The following is a 26,012-nucleotide window of genomic DNA, read 5'->3' on the forward strand; positions in this document are numbered from 1 at the left end:
CCCGAGCCAGGTACCCTGTCGGGTGCTGCCTCATGTTACCCAGGGCCAGCTCAAGGGCTGGTGCCCAAATTCACCCCAAACCCACGCACTTTCTCCCCTTGCCCAGTGCCTGCTGCTGCCCTCACAGCAAGAGGGACCCAATGCCAGGGGTCCCGCACAGCTCCCAAAATGTCAACGCGCAGACACAGAGACACACAGACACACGGAGGATTTTTTCTTGTTAATCTGTCCACGGCCACATGGGCAGAGGCCGGTGCTGCCTGGGTAGCTTCGATACGAGTGCAGGGCAGGGGCGGCCGGCGGCAGCGACCTGACTCCATGTGCCCCTGCCCAGGGCTCTAGGGCAGCACCACGATCCTCTTCTGCAGGTTCTGCGGCGGGAAGAGCTGCCTGCGCACGGCCTCGTCCAGCTCCTGCAGCGCGAGCTGCGCGTGCAGCACGGCCGCGCCGTCCGGCTCCGTCGCCACCACCCACTTCAGCAGGCGGTAGAGGTCCCGCAGGGCGTCCCCCAGCACCTGCGTGTGCGGCCCAGGGGCCCGTCAGCCCCCGGGAGCCCCGTTCTGCCACCCCAGGACTTGGTTTCTCCCATGGGTGGCAGTGAGAGCAAGAGGCTCTTCCCACCCCTGAGCGCTCGGAGCGCTGAGTGCCCCAGCTCCGGGCACGGATCCTGGGAATATGGGGGCAGGGTCAGCTCCGGGGGCATCCTGGGGATGTGGGGGATCAGCTCTGGGTACATCCCACAACACAGAGGGATCAGCTCCAGGTGCATCCTGGGCATATGATGGGATCAGCTCCCTGTGCATCTCCAGGACATGGAGGGGATCAGCCCTGGGGACGGGATATGAGGCAGGAAGGGGATGGCACGAAGCACGTGAGGCTCCGTTGTGCCATGGCAGGGGGAGCAGCCTGAGGAGCCCAGCGCCGCGTCGGGACCCGCAGAGCCCTTCCTGCCCTGCTCCCGTGGAGCTTCCCACTCCCTCCGCCAGGCTGCCCTGGCTCCCTGCCAGCTTCCAGGCCGCCTCCCCGGCAGCGCGGAGCCAATTCCTGGGACATCCTGCTCCGGGGATTCCCGCGGGAACAGCCTGCCTCCTTCCTGGGAAGGGAGCCCCAGCCCCAGTGCTGAGAAGCAGGGAGGGAAGCGGGAAACTGGAGCCGTAGGGAAATGGTTTGGAAAACAAACCATTCCCGAGAGGCCCACGGCTGCCCACGAGGCCGCAGCCTGGAGTCCCTGTGTGCCCGGTGTCCCCAGGGCGCTGGCTCCACGTCACCCAGAGCCCGAGGGCAGAGAATGGGAGCAGGGAGCCAGATGCAAACAGGGAAGGGGATTTTGTCCCTCTGCTGCAACCCAACGCCAGCCCCGCTTTGCTAATCCCAGAAAGGGACGAGAAGGGAGGTGACACCAGCTTCCCAGCACCAGGGAAGCCCATAGGGACATTGCTGGGATGCAAAGGGACACCATAGGGATGAGGGGGGGTGTGACGGGGACGTGGGGGACCCACCTCGGTGGCTCTCTCGCTGAGCCCCCGCAGCAGCAGCACCACGACGTGCACGGCCGCTCTCCGCACCTCGGCCTCGGGGTCGCTCTTGGCTATGGCCGTCACACAGGAGGTCACCTGGGGGGACGAGGGGGACGTCAGCAGCGCGAGGGCCCCGCGCGCAGCCCCGGGGAGGGCTGTGCAGCTGAACCCTGCCCGGACGCTGCACGAGGCTCTTGCTAGCGCAGCGGGCAGGGTGGCCTGAGGGACTGATGCTTTTAGTGATGCTAAAGTGATGCTTTTACTTTCCACAGCCAGCAAATATCATGGTAGCCAGGGTCAGTTGTGAAAACACATGCTGTTTTACCCCCCCAGAAGCGAGAGGGTTTAATGGCCCTGCAACCAGGTGACAAATGGCCCTGGTTAATGAAGCTGTTCCCTGAGCTCCCAGCCCGGCTCCATCCCCTCCAGGGCTCCACGTGACTCCGGGCTGGCGTCTCATCCCTGCAGCATCCTGGCCGGGACACGGGGACGGTACCTCGTGGAGCACAGAGCCCAGCTGGAAGCCCAGCCGCTGGCACAGCTCGCCCAGGTTGGAGAGGCTGCTGGCGCGGAGCGCGGCGTCGGCGTCGCGCGAGCCGCGCAGGAACGCGTGGATCAGCGCTGCCCCGTGCGCGAACACCATGTCCCCTGCAAAGGAAGGACGAGCCGCAGGTCAGGGCCCTTCCGCACGCGCAGGGGACCACAAACGTAGCGATAAAAACTACGTGCAAAAGCCGAACTCCTCGGCTACCTCGGCGGTGCGGGGCCCGCAGCCAATTAGCACGTGCGGCGGCCGCGGATGTGCGAGCCGGCTCGTTAGCGGCCGCGCGCGCCCGGCGTGTGAGCTGCATGCACAACCACGCGGCAGAGCGAGCGGAGGAGCCGGCCGGGCTTCCCGACCGTGCGGCCGCCTCCCCGCAAACCCAGCTCCCGCGTAACGGGCTGCTCCGGCGACCGAGCGGAGCGGGAGGCGGCGAGTCCGCCGGGGCCCTGAGCTCCACGCGCTCCCAGGTGTCCGAGGAGGCGGACACGGGAACAACAGATTCACCTTCCTGGCCAGGCAGGAGGCAAACGCTCCCGGATTGAGAAACGTCTCCCCTGACACACTTGGAGCAGATTTCAGGCATTCGTCACGAAAACTGACTGCAGTGACGCAAATTCGACAGGAGCCCTCGGAGACGGGCAGAGCTTCTCCCTCCCGTGCCAGGCGGGAAGGTGGGCGCGGAGCCGCGCGGTGCTGCCCGGGGCACCCACGTTCCCTCTCTGGCAGCCCCCGGGCACGTCCCGGCTCATCCCCGGCGCGGTGCCGCGGGGCACGAGCGAGCCGTGGCAGCGCTCCAAGCGCCTCCGCGGAGCGAACGCTCCTGGAAGCGCCGCATCCCCCCCAGCCTCAAACGCTGCAGCTTTGCAACAGAAAAAAAAACCCAAATCCTTAATGCAATTTGGTCTATAAATACGCGGCAGACGAGGCCAGGCGCGCGCGGCCCGGGCGCTGCGCCGGCGGGGAGCGCGGCGCGGACGCCTCCGCGCAGGCTCTGGCACGGGAGCCCGGCAGGCGCTGGCAGAGCCCCCGCGGCCGTGCCGGTGTCACCCGTGGGGCTGCAGGGAATCGCGCAGCCGCAGGGCTGAGCGCGGCAGCGTGTCCCGGCGCGGGGCCCGAGCTCCCGGAGCCGCCTGCGCTGCTGCTTCCATTGCTCCCTGCCTCAGACCCCCGCACGCAGATGCTGCCCCCAGCTGCAGCAGCTCTTGGTTTTACACAGGGTTTTGCTTAACACGCCTCAAGTGCAATAAAAGCTGGTGGGACTTCAAGCCAGGGAGGTGCCGTTGCCTCCACGCGTGCGTCTCAACCACGGACCTCTCCAAGCAGGCGTGATCCCTTCCCTTTCCCTTCTGTTTTCTGGAGCGGGACCGCGGGGCACACAGTCACCGTCCTGCCCGAACAGGCTGCGCCGCTGCGGTCCCGAGCAGCCGGGAAGCGCCGGGCAAGGCAACAAAGCCCCGCGCCCGCCGCAGCGGCAACGCCGAGCGCCGCGGCCGGCGGCGAAGCCGGGGAGGCTCCGGGCGCAGCAGGTACCACCCACACGCCAGCGCCGCGGAGCTTTGTTGTGTGTCCCGCGGCGGCGGCGCCCGGGAGAGGCGGGCGGCTGCTTCGGCTGCGACCGTTATGGTTAAAAATAGAGCGCGAAGGCCGGGCAGGCCTGGCCTCGCCGGCCCCGCTCCTGCTCCTACCGGCCCCGGCCATGCGGATCGCCGCCGGCAGGGTCAGCGTCGGGCGAGCCGTGGAGGGATCCACCAGCTCCAAGGGAGAGCGCGTGTGAGCGCACGTGTGTGCAGACATACGTGTGTGCAGGTGTGTGCACGTGCCAGAGGGATGAGCTGCTCCGCAGCCCGCGGGAGCGCGGCAGAGCCCGGAGCGCTGCGGGAGCTGGTGCCCTGGGCACACGGCAGGCGCTGGCGCCACTCGCTTCCCGCCCGCTCTGCATCCCCGCTCTGCGGGGGGAGAAGCACCGCGCCACCGCAGGCAGGTCCCAGCAGGGACCTCGGCCGCCGCTCGCCCCCGGCGCGGCGTGTCCGGGCGCTTCCAGCTAACCCGGCGTGCCGTAGCCCTGGGGGCAGCGGGAGCGCTGCCCGTGATCCCTTCCCTCTGCGGGCAGGCCGAAGGGGACGGGCCCGCGGGGCGCACGCGCCGCCCTCCCAGGCTGCCGCTTGCCGGGGTTTTCCGGAGAACCGCGCGCCTTTGCGCAACGCTGCCGGCGCCGCCGCGACCGGCTGCTTATCTCGCTGCCGCTTCCTGGCCCCGCGGCGCTGCCAGACCGAGTGTCACGGAGCCCGCGGCCGCGCATGCACCCGGTGCCCCGCGCCAGCCCTCCCTCGCGCTCCCCGGGCCCGATCCCATGGAACGGTGTCCCCGAGGGAGCCGCCTGCGACACGCAGAGCGACGAAGTGCCGGGACCCCCCGCGGCCGCACTCACCCAGCGCGCGCGTCGTGCGCATCAGCACCTCGCCCAGCTTCATGCGCGTGGCCGCGGGCTGCGCCGGGCCCTGCGCCGGGCTCCCGTACTGCGCCAGCAGCACCGGCAGGATTTGCTCCGGGTACTCGTTGGAGAGCAGGGCAACACCTGGAGGGCAGAGCCAAGAGAAAAGACGGGTCAGCGTGGGGCAGGGTGGCCCCAGCAGCTCTGCCTGCTGGAAGGGAAATGGGAATAGAGCAAGGATGGGCAGGAACCCGCCAGGAACCGCTCCGGGCGCTGGGAACATGCCCGGCTGCTCCCGCTCCTCCGAGCCATGGAATTGGCTCCAGGCGCACGTCTGCCAGCGGCTGCTCTCGGCACCGGGGCTCTGGAGAAGGCAGGAGCACCAAGACAGAGGTTTTGCTGGGATTAGGAGGGGCATCTTATGGGAAAAGGCTCCTTATTTGAGCAAGGCAACGTCGGTCGACAGTGTGGGGGATTTCAAGCCCCTTCGGTGGCACTGGTGTCCCCCCGTCCACCTGCAGGGCTCCCCATCATGTCCCACACGCTCTGTCTCCTGCAACACCCACAGAGCCGGTCCCGGCTCCCGCCTGCTGCGACGGTGGGAGAGGAGGGCATGGAGGGGCAGGAGCAGCTCTTCCTCCCCAACCCCTGGCTACGTTTAATCCCTCCGCGCTGCCTTTCCTTAAAGCATCCTCAGCCAACGCTCCTCGAGCAGCGCGGTCACGCTCGGGACAGCAGCCACAGGCTTGACGGGGGAAGGACACGCTCAGCTGCAAAAATGCCCGGCCTGCGCTCATGGAGGAGGGAGGAGAAGAAGGAACACTGGAGTTCCAAGCAGGAAAAGGCACAGGGTCCCTGCTCATCCGAAAGCAACATCGATTGCCAGGAAAGAGGGTTACGCGGCGCAGCACAGGGGCAGGACTGGGAAAGGGAGGTGCCGTGGCTGGACAGCGCTCCAAAGGCATCGGGAACGTGGCAAAGCCATGGGAAGTTCTGTCTGTCTGTCCTTTTGACTCACTGCCTTTCCCAATCTCTATTTATTTGCTTTGGGCTAGAGAGCTCCAGCCCGGGGCCTCCTCGCCCGCACGCGGTGCCTGCCCAGCGCTCCCAGCTCCCACGGTGCCTGGTCACGCTTTTCCCACCGCTCCTTCCCCTTCGCTATCGGCGCGGCGGATAAGCCGGGCTGGGAATTCACGGTGTGCGAGGCAGGGCAGCCTCGTGCCGCTGGTTATGGAAACGGCTCACGTAGCCGCCCCGCACAGAGCCCAGGCAGCCCAGCGCCGCATCGACTCAGACGCCAATTGGAGAGATAAATTATTTAACAGCCGGCAGCAGGTGTCTGCTAATTAGTGCTCGTTAATATTCATTGCCCCGGCATCGATTTGACAAGGCAGACGCCCGGGCCTTGCACGGGACGGGCGCAGCTTCCGGGCAGCTCGCGGCGCAATCCCCGGGTGCCGGCGAGGTCCCGGCTCTCCCGGCCGCGCCGCGGAGCGTCCCGGCTCCCGCGCGCCCCGTGACTCAGCGTCACCGCTGGGAACCGCGCGGCAGCTGCAGCTCCGCATTAATCACCCGGCCAGCGGCGAAGCGCCGCTTCCCGCTCCACCTGCAGGGCAAGGACGAGCCCGGCCGCTCAAGACCGTGCAGGCCGCGCGCAGGCGGCTCGATAAGCTCCGTTCCCAGCTGCGGTTGAAGGTGACTGCTCCGCCGCGTGGGTTACGGCAAGGACGGCGCTGCCCCAACCTGGTGCGTCTCGCCTGGCCCCGGGGCATCCTCGCTGCCAAGGGGGCTGCTCAGCGGCTCTGCTTGTGCCCCGGGGCTGGGCAGCGCTGTCCCAGCCACCCCTGTGACCGCGTGGGGACGCGGAGCCGCTGTTAGGCCAGGCGCCCCGAGCGCGCGGCGCTGCGGGAGGCACCTGCACCGCGAGCGCTGCCCCGTGCTCCAATGCGGGCACGAGGTGCCCAGCGTGCAGCAGCAGGAAAGCTCCGCGGAGCTTCTCGGGGAGCTGCGTGAGCAGCCTGGACTTGGTGCCCCAGGAGCTCCCCGGGCTCACGCGGGGGATCCTGCTCTGCTGCGGGGCGGCCGGTCACAGCCGCTTGGCTCTAGCCCTCTCGAGGGGACACCCACCTCCCAAAGCACTTCAGGGCCTAACATTTCATCGGGCAGAAGCACTTAGCAGCACCACGCACCGCCGCGGGTCGGGCTCCACTCACCTTGAATGGCAGAAAGGTAGACGAAAGAGTCTTCGTGCTGCAAGTTTTCCAGGAAAACCTGCAAGGATGGAGAGGGCAGGCGTGAAGGACAGCCCAGCCCTGCAGCTCTCGGCTCAGCGGGCCCGGAGCGGCGCAGGAGCGACCCGCGCTCGGTACCTGGAGGAGCTTCTCTTGCATGCGGAGCCCCTCCGGATCCCGCTGCTTTATGAGGCTGGAAAGGCTGCGCAGAGCCGCGGCCCGCACGGGGACCTGGGGGTCGTAGGCGGAGAGCAGGAGCTCCTGGAGCCCAGCAGGAGCCGGGGCGGCTGCACCAGGACTCTGCTCCTCGTGCCGCTCCTTGCCGGGAGCCGGGGCCGGTCCTGCGGCGCCCGCCCGGCTCCTCGGCTGCCTCCCCAGCACGTGCTCGGCCGCGGCGCCCACCGTGCCGGCAGCGAAGGCGCCGTGGGTGCAGATGGCGACGCGCAGGTCCGCGGCCAGCTCCTGGATGACGGGCTCGGGGTGGCTGCCGGAGACCTCCTCCAGCACGGGCAGCAGCCGCTTCAGCTCCGCAAAGTCGCTGGATTTCAGCTGCAGGAGAGGAGAGGGGCTGCTGGGGAGACCGGGAGACGCGTTCCCCCCCGGACCTAGATCGGATCTGAAGCTTCCGCGCAGGGAAGTGTCCAGCAGTGACGTGAAGCGGCCGGCACGTGCTGAGCCCCCAAGGAGCTCACACGGCGCAGACGCTTCTTTTGGGAAAAAAACAAAAACAAACACGCTTTGTACACTACAAAAATGGCAGTTCTCTGGTGACCCTGTGTCTTCCCAGAGCGGCCGCTGTGACGGAGCAGCCCAGCAGGAGAAGATGCAGGGGGCCAACGGCACCGAACGTGGTGGTGATCGACGCAGGAATCGCGTCACGTTCAGCGTTGAGCATGAGATCTGAATCCCGGGACATCCCTGTGCCCTCCCTTGGGCTGAAGCTACGTGTTGCATCCTGCAGCAGCCTCTGGCCTTTACCCCTCGCAGGGGGCTGCACACCAGGCAGAGCCCCGGGAGCCTGCGGAGGAGCACAGGTTTCCCGGCAGGATTCACAACCTGCCCTGCACTGGACTTAGGATTTAATTGCTAAGATCTTGGAAGCAAAGCTGGGGCCACTGAGGCTTTACCAGAGATTTCAAGAGAGCTTTTGCATGATTATGTGAAAAAAAAAAACACTTGGCCATTCAAAATCAAGCAGCTTTCCAGCTGTCAAGCACCAGCTGCCCCAGGAAACCTTTTTCATTCAATTTGCTTGGCCAAGTCAAGTTGCTCCCATTAACGCCAGGAGCATGAACAGGATCTCGCCCCGGAGGGGGCCCATTAAAGCAAGGAGCGCGGAGCCGCTTTGGAGCACACGCTGCTCCCGTTCCTGGTGCTCCCGGCCTCCTCGCTGACTTCGGAGCCTGGATAACGGGAGCTCAGCGCCCAGCAAAACCCCTCCCCAGCTAAAAAGCAGCCTGGTCAATCAACAAGACAGGGCCTGCTAGAGGGACTTTGCACCCGCCTTGCTCTGCACACCCCTGTGGCTACACCACAGCCGTTAATTCCGTGAGAACCACCAGCTTCTGCTGCTTTAATCGTAGGATTCTGCCGTTCCCTCCCCATATTGTGCACAGGCTGTGCTGGGAGACGGTGTTGGGTTTTCTCCAGCTAAGCAATGCCTCTTTTGCTAATGCTAGGAGTTTAGCAAATAACACACAACAAACTATTTTTTTCCTGCTAACAGCTGAATCTTCCTTTGGGCAAGTCTAGGGATGAAGCAACTGCCAAAGCAACGTAACTGCAAGCTCAAGGGACTCACAGTACTAACAAGCACGTGGCATCACTCTCCAATACCCATTTAATTGACATTGCAAAGTGGGTTTTTCTATAAAGGAGCGTTCAAAGGACATGGAGGCCGCTGGCTCCCAAAGGTGGCCGTCCACGCGCCCTCCTTGGAGCAGCAGAGCCCCCATCTCCGGAATACGAGCAGAGCTCCCTGGCAAAGCCGCCAGGGCAGGTGGCCAGGGATGTTTCTGCTGACCCGGGGCAGCCGTGCGCCTTCAGAGGGATCACAAACCCCCTGCACCCTTGCAAGGGGCTGGCAGAGACTGTCCCACTTCACAGAACCGAGGCCAAGGCAAAACAAGAGACCTACCCCTCACCTCTGCTCTCCTCCTTGCGGAAAGCACTCACATTTTCTGTTTGGTAGCTTTGCGATTAGAAACACACCGCGTGATAAAGAGATCGTGGTTAAACGAACAGAGCAAACTGCAGGGAGAGAGCCAGGAATGCCAGTGGGAGCCAGAGCCGGGCAGGAACGTGCGCAGACTTGCGAGCGCTTCCGAAAGATAACGGGAAGCGCCGCGCACGGAGCCAGGGAGCCCGGCCCTCGCAGCGGCCGCCCTGCCGGGAAGGCGTCTGCCCCGGCACCGCTCCCGGGCTCCCGGGCTCCGAGGCACAACCGAGCACGGGCACAGGTGACCGGGATGCGCTCACCTGCACGGCGCCGCCGATGACGGCCGCCACGAGCCCCATGGCCATGCTGAGCGTCTGCGCCTCCACCGCGCCGCTGCGCGCGCGCCGCAGCGTCGCCTCCACGAAGTCCACCACCTGCGGGCACAGAGCGGGCTGAGCGTCAGCACGAGCTGGCGGCGCGGCCTCCTGCCAGCCAAGGGCTGGGAAAATCAAACCCATCAAACCAGGAAGGGCATGGGCTGAACGCCGCATGGCTCCAGGAAAGCACCGAGCCAAGGGCACCGGCTCCGTGTGTTGCCATCACGTAGGCCGAAGTCACCAGCAGCACAAATGTGACAGTGACAGCCAGACACATAGTCAAGCAGGGATTTAGCATGGCCCGAACTTTGTTACTGCTTGCACGGCTGCCTGCAAGCTCTCCCATGCAGCACAGTACCCACACCAAGAACCAAGGCTGGGAGTCCTGCAGACTTCTACCCTTTTCCAGACACAGGCTGTGGGGCCTTCAGCTCCTGACAATTATCCCAATTCATCCGCTCAAAGGCTCCCCCAGGATGGAGGGACAAAGCCGGGGGTACAGCTTGTACTCGACACGGGCTGCGTGCAATGCACGTGTCTCAAAATACTTGAGATTCCCTTGCAATACCTTTTCCCCACCTTTTTTTCAAGCTAGTAATGATTCTGCCTGCCTGGCTTTGGCCTTCCCTATATTTGGCACCAAAGCCTTTGATCCCACGAGCTTCCTGTGTTTTTAATGAAGCTCGAAATTAACAGGGCTTTTCGCTCCTTTGTCTGCCGCAGCGCAGCCCCGAGGAGCCGCAGCGGCTGCGCCCGGACGCAGGGCGCGAGCCAAGGAGCCAAGAGGGGCCGTTCCCCTCGAACAGCCTTCCTGCAAAACCCGAGGAACCCCCTGGACCTGCTCCCGTCCAAGAAAACAAACAACGCGGCACCGAGGTGCCACGGAGGCAGCTGCAGCCTTGCAGGGTCAGCTCGCAGGCGCTGCGGCACCTAACGAGCTCGCTCATCAGCGGAGCCGCACGCCGCCTTCATTAAGCACGACCCTGTTGGAGCATATAAAGTAGGAAGGCTGGCGCTGGAGGCTGCAGAAAAGGCTCAGGGACTCTCCGCTAATAAGACCAGAAAAGGTGCTGCCAACCAGCAAGAATCGGGAGTAAGAGGTGTCAAAACATCTGCTCTCAAAAATTAGTGACAAGAGCTGAAAGGGTGGAAATTATATTTAATGAAAGAGTGAGAATATCATGAACGAATAATTTGACAGTAGATAGCTAGGGATAAAACCAAAAGGCTAAAAAATACCTCATAACTATATTTAAAAAAAGCCTGAAAAATAAAACACAGGAGCACATTTCCGTATGATGCCATAGGAGAGCACAGTGTGTCGCAAAGGGCTTATCAAGGAAACTGAGTCAATCTCTTAAAACGTGGGCAAACAATGAGGGGAAGCAATGAAAAATCAAATATATTGTGTAACTGTGAAGGTCCAGAGTTGCCGGCCATTCCCAAATTCCGGCTCCGTGGAGAGAGATCCTGCTCTTTGCAAGTCTGCTTGCACTCTGCAGTGTCCAAAGCAAGAAAAAAAAAGCAGAACCACCACGTACCACAGAACTGGCTTAAAAACAGAGCTATGCAACTACCTGTTTAAACCTGAGGGATATTTTTTCCTGAAACATGACACACCTAGTATTTACTTTGCACTCAAATATAATAGTTTTTTTGTCTGATTGTTTTTTTTCCTGTGTTCTTTTCTTTGCCTAGACACGGAAATTAGGGAAAATCATTTTTCATTCCCTGCTTTTTGCCTTAAATGCCAGAACTGATCTCCCTTTCATCTGTGTGTGACAGAGAGGGAGGTGAAGAGAAGGGGTGGCTGTCGCTGCCGGAGCTGGGGCCTCTGCAGCGCAGGGCCCGACAGAGCGACGACACCGGCTGCGCATCGCGTGTCCTTGGGGAGCACAACACAAAAGAGCCCCTTGTGCCAGAAAGAAAAGCGAGGGGAAAAAACGCCTACAGAGTGACTTGTACTGCTTAAGCAAGTCACAGCAAACTATCCTATTTAGGTCATCAGAAAATATAAATAGGTAAAAGCTAAAATAGAGTAACCTGGCTATGCTGGCCTGACCACCCCGCTCGCCGTTGGGCAACGTGTCTTAGCTGGGCTTTGAAAGGGCAACATCTACTCGATCTGGAGCTGCCTATTCAAGAGGACCGTGCAAGTCGTGACTGCACGAACACGGTTAGGCCAGACTCAGCGGATGTGCATACCATGCACATGTGCAGGTCTTGCAGCAGCAAAAACCAGAGCAATGCCACGTATGGTCCGTGGTGCTAAGGGAGGAAGGGGATGCGGCTGCTGCACCATGCTGCATTCCCAGCACGCTCGCAGCCGCTCCAGGATAAACAGGCGCCGGCGTTGCGGACACGCAGCAAATGTCCCAAAGGCCTGGCGGGCACTGGCGTCTTTGAGCTTGATCAAATTTGGGAAGCGTTTTGCTCAGAACAAAGATGAGAAACTGGTATAAATCGGGATTTGGCAAATGCACAGACCATTATCTCTGCTTTTAACACACAAGCCAAAGCAGACAGGACACGTCTGCTGAGCAGGCTCCCAGCTGCACCCAAAGCCAACACGGTCCTTCTGGGTGCCTTGCTGAGACACAGCTCAACCTGCTTCGCGGGGAAATTCTGGTTTTCTCCAGGTGTTTCTAGCAATTGCTACCGAGGACCCGGTGGCCCTGCGTGCACCAGACCACGGCTACCAACCCCCAGGGCTCTGCCACGACCGACCTGAGCGACGTCCGTGAACACGGTGTCGGAGAGGCTCTCGCAGAGCACGGCCACGAGCTGCAGGACGAGCAGCTGCCTGCGGCGCCCCGCGTGCCGCCGCTCCAGCTCCAGGAGGGTCTCCGCAGCTGGGGGAGCCGCGGCCCCGTCCTCCGCAGCCACCTGAGCCAGCGCCTGCGGGGAAGGAAGCGCCAGGGGAGGCAGGAGTTCAGCGCAGGCAAATCAGTTCCAGGAACGGGGGCGGTGGCCACCCCACTGGCCCTGGGCCACCTCTGTGTGGTCCTGCTGCGGGGCCCTGCTCACTTGGCTGTCCCTGGGCTGGCACACAGCAGCACTGTCCCCCTGCCACCGCGCCAGGCTCCCCGGACACACAGTAGATGACGTCCCCTTTGCCACCCTGCCCATGGAGCCGATGAGGAGCAGAGCTCCTTGCAGAGATGTCCCCAGCGCGGAGCAGGGTGACAGCGGACTGCGGCTCCTCACCTTCAGGCAGCGGAGGAAGAAGTCTCCGGCGAGGCCGCTCTTCTGGCAGTGAGACAGCAGCTCCACCAGGGTCTCCATGTGCCACTGCTCCGAGGAAACCTTCTGGTAGAGGGCCTCATCTTCATCACTGAAACGGGTTGTCACTATGTCACCAACATGAACGTACCCGCAGCCTTGTCAGCTCCAAGGCAAGGAGAAATCCTATTCGTGCCTCCTCTGAGAGGCCTTCCTTCCCCAAGAGCACCCCAGGCCTCCATCCCCGCGCCGTTCTGCTGCTCTCGGAGCGCGCAGCGGCTCAGCTGCCTCCGGCCGCTGCTTTGAGAAGACAGAGCACCGTGAGCACGCGCTGCACGCAGGGCAGCGGGCACGGAGCAGCCGCCAGCAGCAACCCTGAGCACTCACTGCACTCTCCTAGCTCAGGATCCAGCTCCCTTGCACACACTCACGTGCTCATGCTAAAGCCACGATGATCCAAGGCCCAAAGCTGCCACCAAGCACCCTCTGCGTGTGCAGCGTGACCACCCGGGAGGTGCTGCTCAGCCCAAGCGCCTCCAGCTCCCAGGGACAGACAAGAAGTCCCGCAGATGCCACCCCAGCAGCCCCATTGCCCACACGCAGCCCCCGGAGGCGTCAGCACTTGGCGGAGCCGGGGAGCTCCGGCTCGCAGGACTCGGCACCGTCGGAACGGCGAAGGCTGGAGGCAGCTGCCAACCTGTGCTCGGTTTGGTTAGTCTAAACGGTCAAGTACTCGGCTTACTAATTAACCAGCATTCATGAAGGAGCAAGAGCACGTGTTAATCCACCCCTTCTATAAAGAACCGCATTAGCACTAGCTAGCACTAGCTAACCGTGCAGCAGCATAGCCATAAAAGAGGGACAGACAGGCAGAGTTGTAGCTGTTAAAGAAGAATATTAAACACATTCAGTTTAACAACTGTGCCTGGGGCTGACCTTCCTCCAGTTCAAATGAGGAATAGCTTGAAATTAAATTGAAATAAGAATATTTGTATGGGGTTTTATGGGTGCTAACAAAATGGGTGCACACTGCTCTGTACACACCCGCCCTGTGGCCAGTCTTGGGCTTGCTGGTGTGCTCTGCCTGCTACACACACTTGGCTTGTATTTATAGGTGCCAATTAAAATAGCTCTCCCTTTAAACCAAATGTCACTCTGGAGAGCAGCACTTGCTTGCATGGCTGGAGTCTAATGGCAGTAGTTTATTCCCCACATGGGCACACTCTGCCTCTGCTTGTAGAGGCCATCTGCGAGAGCAGGAGGGGACTTCAATCCCTGGCTCGGCTACGCTGGCATCTCTACAGAGTCCTTATTGCACGGGTGCCACCTGCGCCCGAGGGGCTCTGCTCGCTCCGTGCACTGGAGACAGGCCCAGCACAGAGGGGGAACCAGCACCGCTGCTTCAGGAGGGCAGGAAAACACTGTTCCCAACCTGCCCCGTGGGCCAGGCTCCAGAGATGGGAAAAGCAGGCGGGCACCAGGCATTAATGCTGTGCCAAGGAGCTGCTTTTCAGGAGTGAAAGCCAGTGCTGCCCCGTGCACACGCACCGTGGACCTGGGGCAAGCACGGCCAGCCGGGGCCCCGTGCTGCCAGCCCCTGCAGCGGGGACAGGAGGGGACAAGCCCACGGTGGGCCAGCACCCCCTGCCATGGAAAGGCTCCGGGCAGGACACCCGGCCATCGTCCCGGCCCCTCTCACCTGACGGCCTCGTGCACCGCAGCCAGCGCGCCGCCCTCGCTGCCCGCGCGGAGCTGGCACCGCGGGTGCAGGACGGGCACGCTGCTCTCCAGCCCCGCGAGCCCTTCCAGCACGGACAGCGCCGCCTCCCGCTCCGCCTTCTCCAAGAACCACAGCAGGATCTCCTGGCACGGCGAGCTGGCGAGAGGAGAGGAGAGGAAGCAGCAGTGGCCACGCTCCGCTCTGCGCGGACCTGCTGCAGCACCGCGGGGCCAGGGAGAACGCGGGAACCCCCCGGCGCCACCACGGATGCTCCCCGGGATGCTCCGCAGGCTGAGGGCTCCCGCGCCCTGGAGGCGCCGGTATCAGCTATAGCATCAGGGGCTTATCCTGCCCTCCCAGCATTCACAGATGGAAGGATTAGGTCCTCAGCCCAGCACGGGCTCTGACGGAGCGGCATGTCTGTACAGGGAGAGCCCTTCCAGGCGGCTGCAGCACGGAGCTTCACGCCAACCTGCCAAAGCACCGAGGTGCCAGCTGTGCCAAGGGAAGGAGGAAGGAGCCGGGGCGCACAGGAAGGTGGCACACAAATCCCTGCCACGCAGGGATGCAGGTTAACAGGATTGAGTTACAGCGCCGTGCCAGGGGTCTGGAAACCCGAGCGCTTCCAGGCAGCTGTGGTTTCAGACACCCTTGCCAAATTCCTGTGTAAGGAGAGAACCCCGCAGCGATTCTGCTCACCCAGCAGCAGTGTTAACTTGTCTTGTTCCAAGAACTTGCCAGAGCCCTCGCTGCTCTTTGAAATGATTAATGATGTTTTTAATAATAGCAGAGGCCATATCTACACAGGACCTTGGAGGGAAAAACCTCTGGTCCCCACAGGCTAATATCATCAAAGCGTTAGTGTAAACCCACCAGGACTGTATTCCCGGAATTTGGGACAACCCAGGGAAAGCCTGGGAGGAGAAGGGAGAGAGGACAACCAGCACCTGGTCACCACTATTGCTGCTGCCATCACCACTGTATGCAGTGCTTACAGTCATTTATCAGTCAGGGGGAATGGGGCACAGAGCAAGACGGCATCGCTGCTGAGAGAGGCAGAGTAATCCTCTGTTTCAAAGATACAGGATAAAATCCTTTATTTCAAAGAGGCAGCGCTCAAGCTCTTTTACCCAGTTTTTATTCTGCCCAAACTCCTCCACACCCTGCCAGATCCTGCATCATCTTCTCTGCCCCTAGGCAAACACGATCCTTCCTCCCAACTCCAGCGGGCCATCCGCATGGTGCAACTCCTCTGATCCCGGGCTCTGCAAGGCACGTCTGCCTCTAACAAACACGCTGCTGGGAAGGCAAAGCTAACGGAGAAGCGTTTCCCTGGGCACAGGTCTGACAGCCAGCTTCTGCACTGCGTACAGGGCTGTGGTTTCTGCTTGCTTTGAATGAGAGCTCTTTGGGATAAGAAATTTGGTCTGGAGCTGCGTGCATGTCCTTGAAGAATGTGTCCTGCAGAGCTGGGCCCCCCAGGGAAAAAGAGATCCCAGAAGTTCTGCACAATCCATCCTTACCGTAAGTAGGACACATTCTGCTTGGTGAAGGAATAGAGAGCAAAAATCACTCCTAGGACTGGCTGTAAGGATCCCAGCAGCAGGCTAGAGCTGTCGTTCCCAGCCACATACACCTGGAGAGAGGGAAGGGGAGAGTCAGACACCTGCATGGAGCAGAGGGAAAGCAAAGCAGGGGACAGCGAGCAAGCCTGTGCCCAGAAAGGTGCCACAAGAGAGGACACAGAGAATCCACAGCCATTTCTGAAGACCTTTTTCCCTAGTTAAGCCATACTCTGTACCCGAAGCAGCCTTGAGCACCACCTTTCTTCTCACTTTTGCCTAACTGCAGCAGTGCTCCAAGCTAGCAATGGGACCATTGCACCCAGCTACTCAGGAAGTCTTAGCAGGAAGATCTTAAGTTACAGACAGATGCATTAGTCACTTCTGAGTTAGCAAATCTTTATGGAAATGCTGCCTCCAGAGCCAAGTTGCCAGGTCCAGGGAGCAGCCCCAGCAGGGCAGCAGGGCCGACGTGTGCCGAGCTGGTGCGAGGGCCCGACGCGGTGCGCGCTCCTCCCCGGCTCGAGCACCTTCCCAAGCTGGTGTAAAAACCCCCTGAGGCGAAGCCGCCCGCTCGAGCTGCAGTTCACAGTTCACTAGCACCTCGCTGCTGAGCACAGGAAAGTGCTCCTAGAGTCTTATGACACAGGGTTTCCTTTGGAAGCCTTTAAAGGAATGGTCCGAGCACAAAAACCATGCAAGATTAATGCCATAATGCTGGGAAAGCTCACTTGAGAGAGTGTTAGAGAGTAAGCCTTGCCCAGCTGGGCTCAGCAGTTACAGCTTTGGTGGGGTTCAAATGCACATTTTCCAGCTCTATCTCCTTCCTTTGAGTTTAGAGAAATGTGTCTCTCAAGCTCTCCCAGGCACTCGACCTGTGCAGAGTGCTGAGCTACCTGATTAGAAGATGCTGAGAGAGAGACCAGGGCACAATCCGCACCCCCAAGAGCAGCAGCGAGAGCCCAAGGACCTGCCTTCAGCGCTGGAAATACCTGGGGGACAAACCCAAAGGGAGCTTTGCCTGCAAGAGGCAGGGAGACAACCCAGGCATAAGAGCAAGGAAGATTTTCCTGATAGCATTTTGGCTTGTTGCACTGACACAAAGGGACATTTTGCCTCTACTAATCCCTATGGAGCCATCGTTCCTCACCAGAACCTTTTGTACACAAAGCCTCCCTGATGAAGCCCCAAGGATGGCTTTCCACTCAGCATCAAATGACACTTGCTAAGCAAGAAACCCCCGCAAACGTGCAGGCTGGAGTCTCCATCCCTAATCTCACTGCTGTCAGGCTAAAGCGCTCTGCCATTAAGGCGGGATCCGCCCCGAGCTCCGGAGTCGTTTCCATTGTCAACAGCAGCCACAGAGCAGCCCTCCAGACTGGTCTCTGCCTGCCAGCTAGTTCCAACAGATCGTCGGAACACAAAATATTCCAACAACGGCGGCGTTCCAGAGCTGCTCCCGCTGCTCGGCCGGGATGCCCGTGGGGCCCAGAGCAGGCGCCGGGGGCTGCCCAGCCTGGCCGGGCTCCGCACGGGCCTCGGTGCCGCCGCGGGCCGCGCTCGGCTCCTGGACGCGAGGCAGGGCTCGTGCCAACGCCGACAGCGGCTCCGCGCGCTGCCGCTCCTGCGCAGCCTCCCTGGGCACTGGGAATGCCGGTGGGCACGGCGGGAGGAAAGGGAAGAGAAGGGGAGCAGCCCTTTGGAAGAAACCTCCAAGGACGCGCAGGGCTGACGAGCCGCAGCCAAGGGCTGCGCTGCCGGACCCGCCACCGCCGCACGGAGCCGCTCCAAAGCCCGACGGCTCCTCCGCGGGTCCCGTCCTGCCCGCGGCGGCTCCGGAGAGGTCAGGGAAGGAGATGGCTGGACACCCACAGCCGCCTGCACACGGCATTAAAGCTGAGATCACGCACGCAGAAATCCACGTCGTGGGGTTACGCTCCGTGTGTTCCCCACAAAACCGGCTACTCGCTCCTTCCCTGTGCAGCAGGACCAATACATGGCAATTCCTTCAGCCATCTGATGGAGGTTGAGAGAAAACGGACTGCTGGGGCAGAGATGAGAGTTCCTGAGGTTTGGCATGCAGCACGGGAAACGCAGGAAGGCTGCGTTGCTGCTGCCTGCAGAAAGGCTGAGAGGCAGCGACGGGACCAAGGGGGCTCCTGGGCGAGGGTCCCTCTGGGAGGAGGGACACGGGGACCCAAAAGCTGCCCTCAGTAGCTCTAATAGGTTTTATATAACATCCAAGGCTAATCCCTTCTGGGAGCCTGCAAACCCCTCCTGCAGACCCTCTGCTAGACCAAGGAGCTGGGCCCGGCCTCCGCTACGGCAGCCTAAGGAGCCTCCCAGAACTGACCCTGCACGTGGACAACAGAGGTACAGGGTGTAACAGCACCGGTGCCGCGGCTCTCCGGACAACCGGCCCGGCGGTGCCCCGGCGCTCGGGGCGCAGGGGTGGCCTCATGCACCCACAGGCTCTGCTGAAGCCGGTACCTCCATCAGCAAAGCGGGTCGCGCAGCAGAGGGTCGAGCACTTCCCTGGGCCGCCCTGAGCCGGCGCTCACCGAGTGCAGAGGGACCAAGGAGGCAGCGGCCTCCAAACCAGCCTGGGCATTGAGCCCACGTTCTTGTTATCCGGTTGACCCCTGCCAAGGGCTCACATGCACCCCATGGTTGCATTGCTTTGCACCCCACAGGCAGAGTCTCTTCCCCTTGCTGGGTGCCAACCTCAGGTCCGAGCAACCAGACGCGTCTCCTTGGTGCTGAGCCACCGACCACCTTCTTTTCCCCTGTGCTCCGCGTGCTCCCCTCCGTTTCCCAACAGCAGCCCTGAGCCACGGGGTCACTGCCGTCTGCTGCGGCGTGGAAACACGGGCGAGCCGAGGGCGAGCTCAGCAGAGACCTCCTCGTGTTGGTGCAGCAACACCGGGCTGGGCGATCGCCTCCTCCTCCAGCTCCGTGGGGCCCTCCAATCCCCTTTCCAGGCCTCGGAGGCGCCCGGAGCCGCTCGCTTGTCCCTGCATCATCGCTGGCCGCAACGATACTGCCCTCTCCAGCGCCTCCTTCGCCAGGACGCTCCTTGGGAGCGCGTTGCCCTGCCACAAAGCTGCCCGGAGCCGCGGGAAGGCTCTGCCTCACACTGCCCTCTGCAGAGCCCGGCAGCGCTGAGCGCGGCGGCAGCGCGCGGGCGGCATCCGCCACGCTGCCCACGCCAAGGAGCGGGGGAACCGCAGCCCTGAGAGCAGGGTGAGTCAGTCTGGGAGGAAAACTCAGGGTTTCCGCAGAATTTCAGCACTTGCATAACGCGCCCTGTGACTGCGAGCCTTCCGCCACACGAGGCCAGCAGTGCTGCACGCCGCGCTGCGGCTCCGAGCTCAGCTCCGCTGCCAGCGGGCCCTGGGTCCTGAAGCTTTTCTGACACCGTAACCAGACACAACCGCCCTGGGGAAAGACACGCAGCTCAGCGCCAGCAAAGCCCTACTGCAGCTAACGGGACAGGAGAACGACAGCAGCACGGAGGCTCCTCGGTATCTGACTGCTGCTCAAACTCTCTTGCCTTCAGGGATGCACCAGAAAGACAGCAGGGAAAGAAAACGGCCCGCAAAGGCTCAGCGCCATCCCGCAGAACATTTTGGGGTGAGAACACCTGAGAGGATTAAGGCAACGCCTCAGGAATCCATCAGAAAGCTGCAGCACTTCTTACAAGGTCATGCAGTCAACCCTAAGCCTTGCTTCAGCACCACAGCTGCATGAGACACTCTTGTCATGGGTTATAATGCCTACTGAATGAATCAAAACGTTTCAAAATGCTCTTTCTCCAGCACCCTCACCTACCCTCAGACCCAAATCTGACACAGTACCTTGAACACATCCTCCACGCAGCTGCTGAGCTCGGCCTCCTGCACCAGCACAGCCCCAGCTGGCACGTCTTCCACCGCTATGTCTGAAAGCAAAGAGCAGAAACATCAGCCCTGCCACAAGCCGAGGGGCTCCAGCAGGAGAACTTTGCCGTGTCCAAGGCAGTAGCACCAAAAAAAGCAGTTTCAGACTTTTCATGTCTTCCCTCCATCAGGGTAGCACAGGAACCACAAAGTCCTCAGTACCCATGCTAAACATCACTGTGGCGCCGAGAACTCCCCAAGATTACAAGTAATGCAAAGCACAGCACAAATTCTCCAAGGGTTATTGCTTTGAAAGTGGCTAAGTCAGTGCAAGGGATTGATGGCTTCTACCTGGTAGCCCCAAACAAGACCAGCAGACTGGAGGAGAGAATCCCAAAGAGAAGGGTGGAAGTCCTACTATTTGAGTCTTAAACTACAGGAGAGTTTGACACAAGTGCTAGAAAATATGGTGCCCCTAGCAGCAGAGACACATCCAGAGGTGACAAACTGGCCCTTGCACACACAGTAACCAAGTCAACAGTCCTTGAGCAAACTCCAGTGGGAGGATGAAGATCAGTGGAAAGAGAAATCAGACCCTTCTTCTCCGATTAGGGTTTTGGTTCGTCCCCTTACGGAGCTGGCAAAGACCAGCCGTTACCTGCAGCACTGGAGCATCGCAGGAGCGGTGCCAGCATGGGTTGCAGCAGGTATTTCTCCGCCAGCTGAGGATGCCCTTTTGCCATGGTGAGAAGCGTCGTGGTGGCCACTCTCTGGAACTGCCGCGCCGTCACTTTATCCTGGATGTGCAGCAAATCCAGGACCTGGAAGGACATCCCAGGTGAACAGCCCCTAAGGAGGGGCACAGGCCAACCCCTGTTGCGGTTGCTTTGCTGGGCACGGAGCACGGCGCTGCGCAGGGGCAGCTCTCCTCCCTGCGCACGCGTTAGTGGAAGAGGCATTTCTGGGCTCACACTTCGGGCCCACAAGTCTTCCTTAGCCAAGGGCTGGGAGCAGGAACTCCACACCATAACATCCCCTGAAGGGCAGTGCTGAAGAGCCCGTACGACGGGGCAGCACCGTTCAGCGTTTCCAACAAACGGAGAAGGTGCAGGATGGGGTGGAAACACATCCCACCGACAGAGCCCAAAACATCTCCACATCGGAGCAGCCAGGCTTGAGATGGGCCTTATTTGAGCAGAAACTAAACTAAATGCAGCATGGACATGCTCTGAGCAGGGTACAGGGTGGTCCCAATTCTGGTCTCACGGTGCTGCAGGGAGGCAGAAGAGAAGGGCCTACCTGGGGGCACACGAGTTTGTAGTAATCCTCGACGGAAAGGCACTGCTGAGGGCAGGCGGCCAGGATCTTTGCAACCACATCGCATTTCCTCCAGTCCACGGCTGCGGCGTCAGCACCGCTGCCACCTGCGAGGGCAGTAGAAAAACGAGATCAGCTCAGGCTGACCCCAAACTGCAGAGCTGGTTCTGGCTGAAGCCGGTTGTTTTGGGACAAAAAAATGGCTTTTCTCTTTAAACTGAGCATCTTTCAGGAGACACCTGTATTTAATGGGATAACAGGAAGGAAGGATTGTCCAAGGCCTCCAATACTGGAAGGTAACTGGCACAAATAGGCATGAAAGAGAGAAAAAAAAAAGAAGGTAGTGCTTGGATGGGGTCTCTGGACTGGTATTGATGGTATTGAAGAGGTTTTGGAAATGATAACTGTGGGGTTTGGGAACTGCAGCTTTTAGTGATGACCTCAAAATCCTTTAAGCTTAAGTTAAAGACATTCACAGGTGAGGAGTTCACCACTCCTTCATAACCAGAGGAAAGCTCAGTACAAATGTTTATAGAAGCTAATTAGCCTAATAAAAGTGATCTGCTATTTTGGGATTCGAATGGTGCTGTCCTTCCTGGGCTTCTCATGGGAAGAAAGATCTTGGACCCACCACAGTCGCTTTCTGTCAGTGATCCTGGAAGCAGCATCCGAGCACCCCACTCACCGCCTGTGCCCTCCATGATGCCGCGGACCACGGCGTGGACCCCGTGGGGTCGGAGCAGCCTCTCGGAGAGCAGCTGGCCGCAGAGGCGCCGCAGCCACGCGGGAGCTGCCGCGCGCGCCGGCTCCGCGGCCGCCCCGGGAGACACCGATTTCTGAAAGGAAGCAAAGCAGCACGTTAAGGAGCACCCTCTCCCCGGCACGCGCCCCGGCACAGCCCTCACCAACAGGCAAAATGAGGCACTCTGCGCCCTGGAGGGCTGGGAATGACACAGAGGCTCAGGACAGAGAAGATGTTTTAAATAAATCGCTTCATCATCTAGAGGCAAAAAGACAATTAGGGCCTAATGAGAGGGACAACCTTCCCAGGAGCAACTTCTCACACTGAGCTTTCCCCCTTTAATTAAAATCCCAGGGTCATGCCTCAAATCTGACTGTCTCATTACTGAACTGACACACTGGGGAGGTCGTGGGACAAGACACACTCAGTGCCCACAACTGAGCGGCACTTCTGGTTTGTGCTGGGCCAAGAGGGTGGGAAGGGGAAGGAGAACATTAACTCTGCTTTGGTGCCATTTTTGCACAACAGAACCAAAGTCTTCCTGTTGCAATAAAATATTTGGTAAAGAAACAATATTAAATGAGCGCTGCAGGTGCAAGGCCACCTTGCATACTGAGTACGCCGGAGCATACTCAGAGGCAATGGGAAGGGTCCAGCTGCCTCCGTTAACAAGATGTGACACCCAGAGCCCTCCAGCACACGGCTCCTTCATGTCACATCCATCCTGGTGCTCCGGGGGAGCAGAGGAAGCGCTCTGCAGCCATCTGCCTTTACGGTGGCAGCACAAAGGGACGATGAGCCGCAGCTCGGCACTGCCAGCCCTGTGGGACAGCTTCCCTGCGAGGTAGATGTCCCCATGTCCCTCCTGCATGGCGATCACCCCATAAGAAAATTCCCTAGAGAGCAGCAAAGCCGCCCACGGGACACTGCGATGTGTGACGTGAACACCCGAGCTGGGACACCACTGTCACCCGTGGGTGCAAGGAACACAAAATCTTCTTCAAAGCAGCTCAGGAGATTCTGTGCGTGCTCCACAGCCCCGGTACCTGCTTGGATCCGCCCTGCAGGATGAGCAGCTCCTGCACGGCCAGGGGCTGGTAGACGCGGTCCAGGAGCTGCCGCAAGGTCTCCCGGCACTGCGCTCGCTCCTCTTCCGAAACGCCCTGCAAGGGAGGAACGCCGAGGCGCTCAGGGGGACATGGGCACTGCGACTGCAGGGGACACAGGCACCGCGGCCACAGGGGGACAAGTCACCGCGGCCACAAGGTGGACAGGGGCACTGTGACTGCAGGGAATGTGGGCACCCATGGTCATGGGGGGAGCCACTGGCACTGTGGTCACAGGGGGAGGCACGAGCACCCACGGTCACAGGGGGAGGCACGGGCACTGCGGCCACGGCAGGGACGCGGGCACCGCAGCCGCGGGGGGACACAGAGCCAGTCTCCAGCCCGAGCTCCGGGTGAAGCAGTGCCCTCCACCTTGGGGAGCAGCAACAGCTGATGCGGAGGGGACGCAGCGGGACACGCCGCGGCCCCACGGCAGCTCTGCGCCAGCTCGTGCTGGGGACAAGCCCACGCACGTGCCACCGCGGGGGGGAACCGAGAGACCAGCCCGGCGGGGCAAGGTGCCACGCGCGGGGCTCGGGGGCACCTGCGTGCGCGCGGCGGGGCCGTGGCCCAGCAGGCCGAGCGCGGCGAGCAGCGGGCGCAGGTGGCGGGCGAGCAGCGGGGCGCCGAGCGCGGGCTGCGCGGCCAGGCCGGCCAGCGCGGCGGCGGCGGCCAGGAGGCGGCGGGGCCCGGCCGCGGCGCGCAGCCCCATGGCCACGGCGGCCCGCAGCGCCCGCCGCACGGCCCGCGCCTGCGCCGCGCTCAGCGTGTCGGCGGCGGGCGGCGGCGCGGCCCCCGGCGCGGCGGGGCGGGCGGCGGGCGGCAGCGCCAGCCGCTCCTGCAGGCACAGCAGCAGCGCCAGCGCCGCCGCGGCCGCGGCCCAGCGCGGCTCGGCCTCGGCGGCGCCCGCGGCCACGTCCAGCCCCGGCGCCGCGGCCAGCACGGCGGCGCGCAGGCCGCGCAGCGCCGCCCAGCTGGGCTCCCGCCGCAGACGCTCCTCCAGCGCCTGCACGTTGCTCCGCAGCGTCTCCGGCGCCCAGCCGCCCTCCTCGGCCTCCTCCTCCTCCTCGTCGTTGTCGCCGCCGGCGCCCGCGGGCCGCCGCAGCAGCAGCTCCAGCGCCTCCACGACGCGTTCCACGGGCACGGCGGCCGCCATGGCGCCGTGCGCCGGCCCCGCGGCCGCCGCCATCTCGGCGCGGCGCCGCAGGAGGGGAGGGGCCGCGCGCCGCGCGCCGCCATCTTGGGAGGGGCCACGGCGCGCGGGGGAGTGGCACGGGGCCCGCCGCCATCTTGGGAGGGGCGACGGCCCGCGGGGGAGTGGCGCGGGGCCCGCCGCCATCTTGGGCGCGAGCCTGGGCGCCATTTTGGGAGGGTCGGGCGCGGGAGCGGCCCTGCGGCGCCATCTTGGGCCGGTTGCCCCGGCCTCTCCGCACGGGCTGCGGACGGTCGTTCCGCGTCCCGCCGCTCCGGGATGCCGCGGGGGTTCCCCGGGGATGGGGTCGTGCAAGCTCTGCTTTCGTCCCACCGCAGGGTGGCCGGGCGACAGCCTTGTGGCTTGGGTGTCATGGGGAATGACACCTCCCCATCAGCGTTTTTTCCTGCAAGCAGAGTCGAGGAGAAGCCTGCATGGGGCAAGTGCCACCAAACCTCTGCAGTGCCCAGCAGTGCATGGGGCTGCCGTGCAGAGTTGCAGCGTGGTGGAGGTTGGAAGGGACATGTAATGATCACCTAGTCCAACCCCTGCTCCAGCAGAGACACCCAGAGCACAGGGTGGCATCCAGGTGGGTTTGGAAGATCTCCAGAGAAGGAGCCTCCACAGGCTCTCTGGGCAGCCTGTGCCAGGGTTTTGGCACCCTCACAGTAAAGTTCTTCCTCACATGGAGCCATTAGAACTTCCTGGGTTTCAGGTTGCACCCGTTACCCCTTGTCCTGTCACTGGCCGCCACCGAGAAGAGTTTGCCACATCCTCTCCACATCCTTCCCTCAGATATTTGTGGGTGTTGATCAGGTCCCCTCAGTCTTCTCCAGGCTGAACAGGTCCAGCTCGCTCAGCCCTTCCTCATCCGGCTGACGATCCAGTCCCTTAATCAAGGGGAAGGGTGAGCCCGAGCTGACCAGCAGGGAGAGCATGGGGGAGATGGCGAGTTGCAGCCCATCGGTACCATCCAGGTACCAACGTAGGGACAAGGAGATGCTGGGGACATTGCAGAGCTTCTGCACTGGCCCCTTGCACGTCTAGTGCTGCTCAAAAGCCCTCTCCCGTCTGCGGTGCTGCTGCGTGTGCAAGGGCACGCAGGCACCGTGGCGCAGGGGACGCGGCCGGTGCTTCCTTACAAGGCAGCGCCGCCGCTCGAGGGAGGTCCCCGGGGTTGGGCGCACCTGGTGACACGGCTCTTAGTCACAGCCTCGCGGCCGCCGCTTGACCTGCGTGGGGCAGCAGCGCCGGGCCCGGCGCTGAGCACACAGGGCGCAGCCACCGCGTGGGACGCCGCAACGCACGCCCTGTCCCCATGTCATCCCCTGCGCCTTCATCCAGGGAGGGTGCAGGAGCTTCCCTCCATGCAGCTCCCCAGGCAATGCCTGGTGCTGGAAATAGCCATGCCTGGACATTGCTCGTTGGCCATCCCGCCCGAACGGATGAGCCCTTTGCTCTTGGAGACCACAGCAGGGACGGGTTGTCCCACCACCTCTATAGGGCCCCAGAGCCTGGACAGGGTGATGAGAGCCGCGGAGCTAAGCACACACAGAACAGAGAGAAAAGAGTGTTTGGTTTTCTTAAAACAATTTATTCTTTCAATTTTATATAAAAATAGATGATCAAATCAGCAGTAGGCTGTTGCTGGTCTCCTAATCCGCATCGACCCCTTTTCCCATAATAAAAAGTACAAAATACACTGGCAGCTAAACACATAGTTCAGAATTGAAGGAAAGCCATTGGATTTCATCAACCACACAACGATTACGCGTTCCACGACACAGAAGGAAATCACATCGTCATCTGGTACACGATAGAACAGAAATGTGCCCGTAGCTCCCCTTTCGGATACGGTTCTCACCGCGCGCCGTGTCGAGCCGGCGCGTCGCCGCATTGCCCGTCCCGCCGCCGCGCACGCACCAGCAGCTCCGCACAAAGGCGCAGTGTCCTCCCGCGCTGGCGCTGTCCCCGTCCCCGGCGCGGCGGCGAAGCCGGGCCCTGAAACGGGGGCT

The 26,012-nt window shown here is 61.8% G+C and overlaps 1 protein-coding gene across 1 annotated transcript; it reads right to left on the reverse strand.

The window, feature by feature from the left end:
* Positions 1-239: 239 nt before the first annotated feature.
* Positions 240-24,032, reverse strand: TANGO6 (transport and golgi organization 6 homolog). Its single transcript, XM_088526217.1, has 17 exons — positions 23,350-24,032; positions 22,746-22,862; positions 21,643-21,793; positions 20,940-21,064; positions 20,299-20,461; positions 19,620-19,702; positions 15,724-15,836; positions 14,180-14,356; positions 12,466-12,592; positions 11,986-12,156; positions 9,202-9,315; positions 6,862-7,272; positions 6,706-6,763; positions 4,490-4,636; positions 2,014-2,165; positions 1,500-1,613; positions 240-515 (listed from the first exon to the last, which is right to left on the reverse strand). Exons 1-17 carry the CDS (start codon positions 23,992-23,994, stop codon positions 339-341), a joined length of 3,045 nt encoding a protein of 1,014 aa, XP_088382343.1. The 5' UTR covers positions 23,995-24,032; the 3' UTR covers positions 240-338.
* Between the last annotated feature and the right edge of the window lie 1,980 nt (positions 24,033-26,012).

Source organism: Tinamus guttatus, unplaced genomic scaffold (genome assembly GCF_059628265.1).
Source record: "Tinamus guttatus ecotype Peru unplaced genomic scaffold, ASM5962826v1 Tinamus_guttatus_pri_ptg000244l, whole genome shotgun sequence".
NCBI lineage: Eukaryota > Metazoa > Chordata > Aves > Tinamiformes > Tinamidae > Tinamus > Tinamus guttatus.

Coding starts and splice junctions, on each gene's coding strand:
- TANGO6 (XM_088526217.1), bottom strand. CDS start 23,994: ATGGCGGCGGCCGCGGGGCCGGCGCACGGCGCCATGGCGGCCGCCGTG. Junction 20,462..20,939: donor ACAAACTCGTGTGCCCCCAG/GTAGGCCCTTCT, acceptor ATGTCCTTCCAG/GTCCTGGATTTGCTGCACAT. Junction 516..1,499: donor TCAGCGAGAGAGCCACCGAG/GTGGGTCCCCCA, acceptor CCGCACACGCAG/GTGCTGGGGGACGCCCTGCG.